We start from the raw sequence: 13,148 nt of genomic DNA on the forward strand, positions 1-13,148 counted from the left end.
GCCAGGCGTGTTGGCGCGGATGTTGACTCGGACTATTCTTCAGACGATGAGTCGTCATCTGATCTGGGCCGTGATGACCCGGACCGTATGAGCCTGCAAGAGAGTGGCAGGCGTAGGCGTAAGCTCAAGGACGAGAAGCACCTCAAGGCATCACGGCACATGGGGCTGCGGTATTTCCTAGAGATGGTCGACCTCAAGCACCGCCATGGGTCAAACCTTGGCAAGTACCACCAGGAGTGGCTCAAGAGCGACACCAAGGAGAATTTCTTTTACTGGCTAGACCACGGGGAAGGAAAGGAGGTGGACCTGGAGATCTGTCCTCGGGAGAAGCTGGAAAGACAGCAGGTCCGCTACTTGAGCCGCGAGGAGCGTCAGCATTACCTGGTCAAGGTCGATCGTGAAGGACGGCTGGTATGGGCCAAGAACGGCATGAGAATTGACACCACGGACGAGTGGAAGGACACCGTTCATGGCATCGTTCCAGCTGACGACCCCACGCCTGCAATTCCTCCGGCGACAGAGCCAACAAATCCTGTAGAAGGTCACGGAAAGGCACCGGCACCACCAAAGCACCTGCAAGACCTTTCAGATTCTGCTTCGGACATATCAGTCTCGGATTCGGATGAAGACGATGACAACCAGGATGCAACGGCGCAGGATACCGAGTACAGGATCATCAAGCGGGTAAAGGACGTCTCGGCAGGCACCATCTTCAAGCGGCTTATCCGGAAACAACCACGCAAAAACACGTGGCTCTTTGTAGCCGACACGTCGTTCCGCCTGTACGTAGGCATCAAGAGTGGCGGCGTCTTCCAGCACAGCTCTTTTCTGCAAGGAGCACGCATCTCTGCGGCCGGACTGATCAAGATTCGCAATGGCCGTATCACGAGCCTCTCGCCGCTGTCAGGCCATTATCGACCACCAGCGGCCAATTTCCGGGCATTTGTGCATAGTCTTGAGGATGCTGGTGTCGATATGAGCCATGTCAGCATCACGAGGAGTTATGCTGTGCTCGTAGGACTCGAGGCGTACGTAAAGACTCGGCAGCAAGGGAAAAAGGTGGCACGAGCAATGACAACCCATGAAGACGTATACGTACCAGGAGAGGTACCGCGTGAGGAGCCTCGAAGTGCCGCAGCGCAAATAAAGAATGCGGAGGATGCAGATATGGAAATCGGAGCAAAGAACAGAAAGGGATCGCCCTCAAGAAAGGACAAGACATTCGAACCCGTCGTCCGGTTACTGCATAAGCTGGGCATACATCGGAGGAAGTCGAGTCGCAACAACGGCAGCAGCATGCCTATGGCAAGGGAGGAGAAGAGCGTACCATGATACCCACCATCACGTCATCTGTTTAGTCATCTTAAATTGAAATGGCATCATAGCGTTTAATTTCCTCGCGAGAATGCCCATGGCAGCTTGGGATCTGGTGAATTGTCTTTTTGTCCCCGCGGAGTATTCGCGACCTGATCTGGGCCAAATCGAAGTATTCTGGCTCGTTTCAAAGTCCAGTTAAACATCCACACACCACACACCACACACCACATCAAATAGGCTTATGTGAAATTGACCATGGACACTGCCTATGAACAGTCATTTCTTCCGACACACCCCAACACAAGAACTACTACGAGATTTCCAAAGGTGCGGCAGCAGGTATGCGGGTAGCAAAACAGTGTGTCAATATAAGGCTCCGCTCAAGGAGGAAGGGGAAAGAAAAAAAAAAAAAAAATCCAACAACGTCGTCTGTGTTGGTGAAAAAGAGAAAGCTTACCCAGATGAGAGAGAGACATGCTGGTTTCTTAAAAGACTGCCGTGAAAGGCAGGAAGGACAATAATAATGAAGGAAAAAGAAAAAAAAGGAACTCTGAAGTGGACCTCAGATGATTGGATATGTGTGCAGCGTGCTCTCGATCGGGGAATCGAACCCCGGCCACCTGCGTGACAAGCAGGTATCCTGACCACTAGACCAATCGAGACTTTTTACAGTCTTGATGCGCTGTTACGGAAAGGTCTCTTATCGAATATTATATCAGCTGCCATTTGAGCGGCGCGATATTCATAACACGCACGACTTCTACCTAAGAGGGGCTACATTATCAGTCGCACGACCTGCTTGATCACGACATATTGCCACACCAATCATCAATCATAGTGAGCAAGAAAGGCATGATCGAGGGAAACTTTTTTCCATTTGTAACGTTGGACTTGCTCCTGTTGTCTTGGTATACTGCTGTAAATGTGTGTTGTCGAAAGGCGATAAAGTACCGCCAACTTTGCAAACCCTTGAACTCCAAGCTCTGAACCAAAGGCACAAAATGTACAGGCCAGCGAGCACTTGTGACAACCCAGACTCCAGGAAGAAGAGACTGGCTCTTCTGAACCACAACAGCCGGCACTGCCACTTCCTTGGCAATAAACTCATACTCGTGGCGTGAGAAATTTTTCTTATGGCTGAGACGTCGAAACAACGTGGTGGTAAAGAACTCAAATAACCTGAATGTGGCCGATTGTATTGGAATCTGATACAATTCCGGCAACTCGACCCGGACTCGGGCCAGCGAATCAGCCATGGTCTGCCAGATGGGTTCCAGGGACAATCAGCAAGCGTCGGAAATCTGGTGTTGCCTGACAAATTGCCGCGAATAGTGCGTATGGGAGATTTCCAGATGAGATCGAATATCGTATAATGTCGTCGTCATTTATTTCGCGTGTGAGATCGTCATTCCATTGTTCATTAAAATAGTAGTCGTTACACATTCAACGACGCTTCGGCATTTGCCCAGCAAGCGAAACGTCGCCAGTGTAATCCCAAGATCGTTTGAGGCCGCCCTCGTACACACTGGCTACCGATTCCTGCCACATTGCCGGAGTGATATAGCTCTGTACGGGGGCACTGGAGTACTGTTGTGGTGTCATTTGTTGGATGTTTGGTGAGATCGCAGCTGTGGCGATTTGAATGTCCACTGTGGTCGGAACCTCTGGAGCACCTGCAGAGGAAAGGTTTAGAGATTCTGAAGTTTCGGCCATGGCCTCCAGAGAGGGCGGAGGAGGATGGGGCGTACCGAAGGTGGTGTTCCATTGACTGTGTTACCATACGTTAGTACTGCGAACAATAGCAACCAATTCAACCAATACCGGATCGACCTACTCAAAGATGCGTGAGGGGTTCCAAGCCGGCGTAGTGTCCGACATTTGTAGTGGCGTGGCGTGCGAGCCCTGACTGGTAGACATCATTCCGAGTGACTGCAAGGGAGAAGAGTCACTATTGTTGTCCACGGATCCGATGGAGATCGGCGTTATTGGGTGTGCATAACTGACTTGCGATTGATGACTGGCTTGTGTGCCGATGGTCTGCTCGACAGAATTGGTCCGGAGCATCTCTGGCTTGAAGGCTGTCGTGCGAGGAGGACTGGAGTGCGTGCTCGGATGTGGGCTTCCGTAAGGGAAGCTTGGTTTCAACACGAAAGGTTTCCGGACGTCAGCTGAGAACGCCTGCCGCACCGAGTCGATTTGCTTGAGCATGTCAGGCAGGGGCCAGCCTTCCACAGTTTTCTCAAGAATCCGCATATGCCTCGTGAAGTATTCCCGCGCATCACCATTGAGTTCTGGATCAGGGGAGGTGAGCGCAACCTATCGAGCCAAGTCAGCCTCTATCTACCATGATTCCGACGGGTCCTATTGGAGAAAACTAACCAAATGGAGAACGATGCAAGCGAGGACCGAGTAAATTGTGAAGCTGATACCTCGCTGCATGCACTGCAGCCCGTTGAGACCGAATGACTGTAACATGGACTCCTGTATCCGACACAACGCCTTGGCTGACGAATAACTCAACATCATATGCGACTTCCAGGCTCCGTTCGGATGCGTAGGGTCTAGCAAGTTCAGCTGTGGGCGATGGCACAGGATGACGCTGAGGTGATAATATGAATGGAGGTTTCCGAGAAAGTGTGTTGGTAACCACGGAGGAGCCCCATCCGGAGTGAAGGTCAACGCCATATCGGCAGGAAGCTCATCCAGCCACCCTGTTACGGCCGGGTTGATCTTTTGGAATTCAGGGTCAAGCGCCCAGTCCTTCTTTCTCTTTATCTTGCCATAGACCGTGTTCATACGATGGACGCTTCGAACAATGCGAGCCATGAATGTAAAGTTGCGCGAGACCTCGAGCTCCTCTGCGTCGATACCAGGCATTGGCCTCCCAAGGCTGAAATCTACAGTGGACATCTTGATGTGCAGATCATCGCGACCTATAACATAGCTGTCAATAAGGTGCTTCGCTTTTTGGTGGTGCGATAGCGATCACGACTGGGTGCCGCAGCCGACTCACCTTGCGAGCCTGCGATCATATTTTCGCATGTAAAGATCGTCTGCCAGACACGGCTCTTGGTTAGGCAATCTACCGGCGAGGAGCCACATGGCTTTCCCTCCTGGTGGTCTTCAAAATGCTCATCCAGGCCAAGATCCTTTGCCATCTGGAAGCAATTGACGATTGACAACCAGGATCTGTAGTAGTAGCCACGTTTCGGCATTGCTTCTCGGGCCTTGAGAATGATCAAGTGTGCCTGGACGGTGCTGAGCCGGGGTACGTCCATGAAGGCCTCCAGATGTTCTGCCACAAGTCAGTCAATCCCGAGTCATGCGTTCGTGAATGGGCAAGGGCTTTGCATACTTGAGGCAAGAGCTATCCACTGCTGACCCTGAGTTGGCTCATCCGCAAGACGGCCTGCGACAGCGAAGATGGCCTCCAACAGCAGTGGGGATATTGAGTCGCGGTTGGTCTGGAACTGGTGGTAGAGTTGCGCCTTGTTCAGGACAGGAACGTATTGGTGCACGTTCGCGAAGTAGAGGTCGAGGTAGTGAAGACAAATGTCGTCGGAGGGCATCAGCTCCGGTGGGATTCGAATCTTGGACCCTGGCCCGAGGGTGTGTAGGTAGCTGTAGTCCTCCTCCTGCTCAACCGTGGGTTCTTCTTCCTCTGGGCCGTTGAGTGCGGATTTGTTATTCAAGTATGGAGCTGTCCACGCTCGTCAGTATATCGACAGCATTATCCCATCCATACCGAATGAGACCATACCTGTTCCTATCTCATTCACTTGCAGAGAGCCCAGGAGATCCGACAGGTCGGGTTGTTGATATGAGTCGTGTTGATACGAGTCGGCAGGGGACGCCGATTGCGGGACGTTCGCGGAGACTGCTGGGGGTGTGTGGAAAACGCTCCCTGACTGGTAGCTGTGAGACTCAAGGGCATTTGCTGGTGTTGTCATTGTAGAGTAGGCAACCCCCGGCGGCAACTGGGAGCTCTCGCCGTAAGAAACTGGATACACGCCCTGGTGATCCGCATATTGTGGCTGGTGCGGATACATGTGAGGCTTCTGCTGCCCAGCCATCATGGCCCCGTGGTGCTGCTGTGGAGACGACGATTGTGGTGGCATTTGGACTTGGCGATAAGAGTCTTGCATGCCTACAACCTCGTATTCCTGCTCAGTGCCGAGCTCGAAGCCGTCTTCAGGGCGGCCCTCATGGAGGCCGTGGGGCCGTACACACTGCAGCTTGAGGCGGATGCAAGCCGAGCAGGGCCAAGTGTTTGTCGTTGCTGCATCGCATTTGATCTTTCTTCTTCTACATCCTTCACATGCTCTCATGACTACAACCTCGTCAGTTCTCTCTGTACTGTGACTGTCGGGATTGCCCAAACTGGATGCGGCTGCGGTACCATACCCTTAAGGCGTTTGTGGCGGTTGTGCTCATCTACAAATACGTAGTCTGCCGGCGACAAAATAACAATTAGCATGAGGCGATATGAGAGCAGGTAGGCGGAACCCGAGAGAGACCGAGGTCAATCATGACGCACTTTTCTGTGTCTCGCGAAGCTGCTGATAGGCTGGGGGCGCAAAGGCGAAGGTGTTGAGCTGGGCATTCTGCGGCAGGAGCCGGCGCCCGGAGGGGTCGCTGGCCATGACCACTACTGATCGACGTGGCACGAGCGATTAGGCGTGATGAGGGCGACTGGTGAGTGAAGCGCGCGGCATGCGGCCTGTCAAGCTGATCAAGGGCAGCTGATGTGTTGTAGGCAGGAGACGGGGCGGCGCAAACAGGCTGCTCCCTCCTTGTTGCAGGTCGGTCAGATAGAGGTGGTGGGAGTTGGTCCCTTGCTGTGGACTCTGCGGGCCGGGCTATAAGGCGATGCGCTCAGCTAGTTATATGAGACCAGATGAGAGCATGTGCGTGCGTATGTGGGTGCGCGAGCATATGGGGGCAGGACAACGCTAGCTGGGAAGTGCGACGGGGTGGGCTAGCCCGGCGGGCGTACAGCAGGGGCGGCGCTGGTGGCGGATACGCGGGAAGTAGCAGTAGCATTCGCAGCAACTTTTCCAACAGACTAACGAGCGGGAGCCGGCGGAGCAGCGACGATGCCACAGAGGACAGGCTAAAGTGGATGTTGTGCTCACAAGACGGTGCTGTTGTTGACACGGTTCGCGGGCGAAACCCTGGCGGCCTATCAGTGGCCCTGAGCTGTGGCAGGAGCCTGCTCACGGCTGCACCAGTCGCGTCGCTGCTGTGCTGAGGCTCGTCGGCAGCCGTGTCCTCAGGAAGCCCAACTCGCGGGTCCCTTGTGTGGGCGTTGTAGGTTGAAGCAGGGGACACCCAGGCACTCTGGACGGGACGCTGGGAACCTGGGATCGGGTGAGTTCCTGACAGATTCTAGAGGGCGCGGGCGCCGGGGGGGGCGTACAGCAGCAGCTGCCCACCGCCGATGTAGGCCGAGTGAGGATCGTGTCCGGCGCTGCCGTAGCTGCGACAGGACTGTGGGAGCCGGGCGGGCAAAATGAGAAGGGCTAATCAGGCAGGAAGTGACAGTAAGCGGCCCTCGAGGCGGCGTGCGTCCGATGTTTTGTCGTGCTTGGCTGCAGGCTCAGGTAGATGAGGGGACGGCAAAGATTGTCTTACGACTGGCTGGCTGGCTGGCCCTGCAGCGGCAAGCGTAGAATTGTCGAGGGGGACGATGGGGCAGGGGCCCTTTGATCGCGTGGTGTGGGGAGGGGCTTGCTCCCGGCAAGCGCTAGGGGCATCGATTGCAGTTCAGATGTTGATGCAAGCCACCAGGGTGTGTGCCATGGCAGGAGGGAGGGGCTTTGAAGTGTGGTGACATAAAGCCTGCGACGGGCGCTGTCAAGAACTGTGCCTGAGGCAGGGAGCAAGCAGGCGGTCGTCCCCCTCCCCCCTTTGCTGAGCCTCGGGAGCAAGACCTTTCTGTCAACTGGCATGCTTCGCCATCCAGCTCGCTCAGGCACTCAGCCGCGCTGTCTCACGGAGAGTCGGCCTCTACTTTGCTCCCTGCACTGCCATTGAATGATGACTTCGTGGGCCACGAGGAACTGGTCCACAGACGGTCCCTTGCTAGCCTTGCGCCCTCCGCCGGCAGAATACACCGCAGGCGCATCTCTCCGCACCATTCCTTGGGCAACTCGACCGAAGCCTTAAAGTTCTAGCGGATGCGGGTGGCCTCGCGGATCGCGTGTCACTCCTCTCGCGCGCCTATTTGGCTTACAATAGACTTTCCGCCCTGTTGACCCTAGGCCCGCTGAGTGTCTCACGCCTCCCATACACTCCACCTCCCATACTGCACTTGTGCGGGAGTCATGCCTAGCCAGGACTTTGTGGGAAAAAGCAGATATCCTTGCCGTCGCCATAAACCTCCCCCCCCCCCCCCCCCGCGGGGAAATTACGCCCTGGCTGCTCTACGTCTTTGTCAGTTGGGCCGGTGGCGTGCTTGGGAGGCGCAATAATATCGACCTTGTTGGGTTTTCACAACTGGTGTCCAGAGCATTTCCAAGTACCACGCCACGGCTTCCCTTGTGTGGATCTGCGTGCATTGACAGCCTCGACGACATCCCTGGATGCCCAGGGCGAGAAGCTGATGGCATTCACGAGTTGTACAGAACACAGTATGCCCAGCTTGGTCGAATCGCCGACGTTCGAGGTTACTTCTATTAAGAGTCACCTAGTGTAGACTGCCATGCTTCCCTGTTGCCACATCTGACCACTTGAAGAAACCTGCCGGCACGCATCGTGCAGAGATGGCCCTCATCAGAATCAATGACTTCTCTGGGACTTCAAGCTGAGCTATCAGATGCCTGAACTCCACAGAGGGGTGCCCATGGACGGTTAGACCGAGCCTGTAATTTCTGTCTGTCTTATTTGTCTGAAATGCAACTGCTCCGCCTCACAGCACTAACAATCAGAGAGCCTCAGGATGCAGTAGACGAACGCAATCTTTATGCCACAAATACCGACAACTATGGCGACTAGCCCGGGTTCACAAGCTGTACGATGTGAGCACGACGTAGTCCTAAAGGCACACACGAGGCTGCCAGGAGCCATTTGCCGTGCTTGGCGTCCGGACTAGTTCTGTACACAAGTGTCGAGCTAGCCTTGGTTCAGCACTACTTGCCGCATTGGCGGTCTTGCTTGATTTGGGGAATAGAAGCGATCTTTTCGACACCTTCACATCGATGTTTTTGGATCAGCACGCGCGCTGCAGCATCTTTGCAAGCGAGTCATGAACAGACAGATCTGTGGTCGACATCTAGCTGGACAAGCGCATTCTGCCATAGCAGTGGAGCGTTATTAATAATTCTCAACAGCATTAGCCGGTTGCCCGTCCGAAGTGACTCGATCAGGCGTAGGCAACCCCGGTCAACGATCATGACCAGGAGCCTGCCCGAGATATCTCGACGTCAATATTGCGCTTGTCAGCCCATGCATGCATAGCTAGCCATCCAATATCACCAAATAACTCGGGACCTGTATCATGGCCACCCCCGTAGCAGCATCATTCATGCAGTAGCTCCCCTCATTTACTCGCTGCGCAAGCAATTCCTACTCACCTTTAGCGTGCTCCTGCTGAAGATGATCACATGTCGTCAGTTAGTCAGTCAGGGGGAAGGGGCGTGGAAGCGACAGGTCAAACGACCCAAAGAACGACACAGCTAGGTCGCCACCGCCGACTAGGACCAATTCTTGGGACTCGCTCCCGAGGAATGGAACGTTCAACGAAAGCGTGAAAGACCAACAGGGTGGCACATCTGGCCCCGGCGCTTTGCGCATGATTCATTTGTCGATTGCGCCGACAAAGTCACCACTGAACTGTGCACGGCCTGAGCAACGGAACACGCCAGGGAGAGAGCTGAGAACCCTTATTTTGGCGGCTTGGGAGTTGAGGTCCACAGTTTGCGCTACCTCAGGGGTTGGGAGGTTTACTTACTGCCTGATTAGGACCAGTACCTGGACTTTACGCAGGACGCGTCGTTCCCTCTTTCCCCCATGCATCGAGCCCGTCGAAGCGCACTAGAAAAAGATAATGCTAGTCTGTGCTTGAGGTCTAGCTGCAATCATGGACAATGCTCCAGGTAGGCCGGCCCAGGATGCTGCCTCGCAAGAAACGGCACATTTCGGTCCCCCTTTGAGAGAGTTACGGCACGTGGGATTTTGACGCTGGCCGAGACATGTTGAAGTTTCCAAGATTGCTGAGGTGGTCCCGTGCTCTGGTCTGGGTCCAGCCTAGCGAACATGGGCTCCCTGCCACAAAGCCCAAGCCAGTGGTGAGTGCGGATTGCCGCTTCATGCTTCCAGATCACCACTACGCCCGCGACCATACTACATAGTACAGTACTTGCCATGCTCGCAGCGGCTGGCATGCATGATTCGCCCAGCCTGCGCGACAGACCCCTCAGCTAGGGTGATCAGCACTCCTGAATTGAGGCGTGCGGTTGGACTCACAGGGTTGTGCGCCACCAGAAAATGGATACTTGGCCCTCCATATGTAGGCTTGCCAGTCCAGTGTGTCACGTCCTGCAACACAGACCCTTTGGTCTCGCTTGCCCGTCGGTGTCCGCTGCATATGCCTGGGGGGATGGAACATGGCAGGCTGAAGACTCAAAACACCATCAAGTTACACATTGCTGTCTCCCAGTTGGCTGGCATGACGTTTTTGATCGTGCACTGGCCTCATGAACAAAGACCACAAGGATGTCGGAGCGAGAAGCTAGTACCATAATAACAGAGAACCCTAATCGGGTTGTGGAGACTCGGCAAAGAGACCGGGAGTTGCTGCCCCGGCAGGCAGGCTTTCGGTTCGCAGCAAGAGGTAGGGTTGGCCATAGCACTAACAAGAAGAGTTGTCGATTCTGCACAATAACCTTCTCTTCCAGTCGGCGTGAGCACTCACAGTGCAACAGACTTGCAATTATTCAAACCCACAACCCGAACAAAAAAGGCTGACATCACCTCCGGAACGGTCGGACATCTTCCTCCTGGACATGGGGTACGTATCGAGCAATCAGTGGGGCTGGTTGGTTGGTGCTAGCTGGGAGCCATTGCCTGACAATTTTAGCCTGATCCCGTGGTGGTGCAATATGGTTCCGGCTTGTCGTCTCGCCCACTAGCCCATATTGGCTCGTAGCACATATTGGCTCGACTCGGGATCTCCTGTGCCGGGGAGGAGGAGGAGGAGATCAACCCGTGCCTCTGTAGAGTGCGCACGGAAAGGCTGCTCAGTGTCTCCGGTATGGTCAGTCGCCATCACCGAAATGTGTTTGTGCTCGTCGACCAGTGTAGGATGCCAATGCCCAGCTCGTCCTTCTGACGAGAAGCTGAACGGCAAGGGGAGCATGAGGCCACAACGGAGCCCTGGGCTGACTGGCATCACCATGGCTGTTGTCCAGCCCAATGCCTGCATGATCGAGGCCGTTCTGCTGAAACCCAGCAAAGGGCCCGTAGACGGAGTACCGGGGGGCCTACGCAAGCAGGCGAGACCAACAGCGCGGCACAGCTCTTGAATCCAAGACGCACGCGCCTCTGTAACTGGTCCAGGCCCCATGATCAGTCGTCGCTTAATTCTGTCTCGCCCCCTGTCGTTTTGGCGCATCCAGCACATGCACGACGCGAATTGCTGTACAGCGCCAGGTCAGCCTGGTCCCGGCCTGGCTGGGCCTCCTGGAGTGAGGCGGGGGGAGGTCCCAGCCGTGTTTCATCGCTTATATGTACGCATGTACGACATCGAGACCTTGCAGTCGTGTGACTGCCGATGTCGTCTGGAGCCAGATGTCCTGGGGTCGATCATGGATCACACCAATTGAGACCATTTTAAGCTTGGAAAGGAGCGTTTCCCAAGCTGTGAGGCATCAGTGACCGCCTACCTGAGTAGCAAGATAGTAACGCATCTCGGGACCACGTACATGAAGGTTTGGTCGACGAAGCGCTCAAGGGACCCCACGGAGAGATCGGCAAGACCAGCGCAGACTTGGCGGTGGACAGGGTCCATTTCCGGGTCCAGTATTATCCTCATGCATAAGAAAAATAACGGTATGGTGGCTTCGTACCATAAGGCACCTCCTTTGGAGTCTCAGTGCTTCTCCCAATTGTTCCATGCCAGATACTTTGCAGAACTGGGTGGGCCAACAGCATACTGGCTGGTGGACATGAGCCAACAACATGCCGTGCAGGGTCCAGCAGACTGCATGTTCAATTCTCCACCAGAAGCATTACCAGGGGGGCCTGGCAGGTCGGCGGTGCTTCTGGGAGACCAGAACTCGTACGCAGTACATACACTATGTAGTAGGCGACCAGCGCAACAGAAGCACAGCTTCGTGCAGGATTCGAGCAAAGCTTGGCAAGCGCCGCCACGTGGTTGGGTAGCGGTAGTGGTGGCCTCGGTGTTTGAAACTCCCGGCCAAAGTCTATTGTCAGGCGGGCTCAACTATGCAGCCATCAAAAAAAGTCTCGACACCGGTAGATCTCCGAGGGAGAGTTTCGCACGACTTTTAGGTAGGGTCGCTTGGTACGTAATGAGTCCACTCCAGAATGGTCAAGCTTGGACGAAATACGGCTTCCACAGGCTGGATGGGCTTCCAAGAACCCCTTGTATGCGGAAGCCACCCCCTGTCTGCCGATGCAGATGTACTGGGTCAGAACCGCTTCCGTTCGTCAGAATGACCAGAATTGAGATCTGTCATGGATCAGCGGTACCCCTGCAGGGGTGGGGAGACTAAAGACAGGGATCTGAGGCGGCTGGTCAACAGGCCGGCCACCGCTATGATTCGAAATACAAAGTTTCTACCTGTGGAGTGCCTAATCGCGCAAGGAAGAGACATGAAAATCGTATGATGACTTGAGCCGTGGAAGCAGGGAGAGTACGACATGATGTTGGCTATATCGTTTGGCAGGTAAGCATATCTTTTCACAGTAGCCCGGAGCCCGTTACATGGGATGGTGCGCCACTTACTGCCAGGTCCCCTGAGCTCATCGTTGAAGGAGTCTGAATTTGGGCTACTGTAGTAGTTACGCTCTGCGGATTTGCAGTGCCATATCCTCTCAGTTCTGCAGAAGTACGGTCTGCAATGACAACGTAGCGCGCCCGTGTGTTTCTTCATCAGCAGATTGTGGCGAACCCGGACTTCACAGGATGGGGGCTTTACGGGACATGCTAGTCACGACCGCCATGCGGGAACGTGGCGTGGCGGCGCATTTTGAACGATTCATGCCTCGAAAACGGGCCTGCATCAACACGCCGCAAACCAGCATCCAAGGCACCCAAAGCGGCAAACAGCCAGACACCGGCAGAGTCGACTTCATGAGAAATCGCTGTGGCTGCCGCGTTGTCTAGTTTATTTTTGGCGGAATGGATAGAGTTTGTGGCGGCCTAGGAGTTACGTTAGCGCAGCACATGGCATGAATCGTTGTGACGGCCTCCAGAAGACACCTAGAAGTCTTTTGACACGGTGGATCCAGGTGGCGCTAGAAGTATCGTAGCGTAGGCAGGATGGCAGTTGCAGTGCTTGCCGTGCACGCGCTCGGTTCGGTGGCGCGTGGAACGCCAGGGAACTGCGTGAGGCGTCGTCTAGAAGCATTTGGGGCCGATTGAAGCCTGCCCATATACGGCAAGGAAATCGTTGGCTCTGCCCGGCAGTGGGAGCAGGTGCTGACCGGTGTTGGATCAGAGCACTGGTAGGAAAAGCACTAGCACGAGCCTAGAGGAGAGCGAAGCCCCACTGGCACGCGACATGGTGGCATGGGTGTTGCCCGTACAGAGAGACGTGGGCGTTGGCGGTGGCAGGGGATGGAGGCGCAAGCTGGGCGAGTCCCCA

General features: G+C 54.9%; 2 protein-coding genes and 1 non-coding gene across 3 annotated transcripts; all 3 read right to left on the reverse strand.

Moving 5' to 3' along the window:
- Window positions 1–1,907: 1,907 nt before the first annotated feature.
- Window positions 1,908–1,979, reverse strand: B0I36DRAFT_t125. The gene has a single exon. It is a non-coding gene; the product is annotated as a tRNA-Asp (tRNA).
- Window positions 1,980–2,068: 89 nt separating this feature from the next.
- Window positions 2,069–2,666, reverse strand: B0I36DRAFT_138776 (uncharacterized protein). Its single transcript, XM_046148335.1, has one exon. The coding sequence runs from the start codon at window positions 2,571–2,573 to the stop codon at window positions 2,121–2,123; it is 453 nt and encodes a 150-aa protein (XP_046010263.1). The 5' UTR covers window positions 2,574–2,666; the 3' UTR covers window positions 2,069–2,120.
- A 94-nt stretch (window positions 2,667–2,760) lies between these two features.
- B0I36DRAFT_247213 (uncharacterized protein) lies at window positions 2,761–5,960 on the reverse strand (the record flags this gene model as incomplete). The annotated part of the gene is made up of 8 exons (XM_046150289.1): window positions 2,761–3,085; window positions 3,152–3,633; window positions 3,697–4,250; window positions 4,331–4,612; window positions 4,673–5,017; window positions 5,078–5,647; window positions 5,722–5,766; window positions 5,855–5,960. 8 exons carry the CDS (start codon window positions 5,958–5,960, stop codon window positions 2,761–2,763), a joined length of 2,709 nt encoding a protein of 902 aa, XP_046010264.1.
- Window positions 5,961–13,148: the final 7,188 nt, after the last annotated feature.

This window comes from Microdochium trichocladiopsis (assembly GCF_020744255.1).
Source record: "Microdochium trichocladiopsis strain MPI-CAGE-CH-0230 chromosome Unknown B0I36scaffold_7, whole genome shotgun sequence".
In the NCBI taxonomy this organism is placed as follows: domain Eukaryota; kingdom Fungi; phylum Ascomycota; class Sordariomycetes; order Xylariales; family Microdochiaceae; genus Microdochium; species Microdochium trichocladiopsis.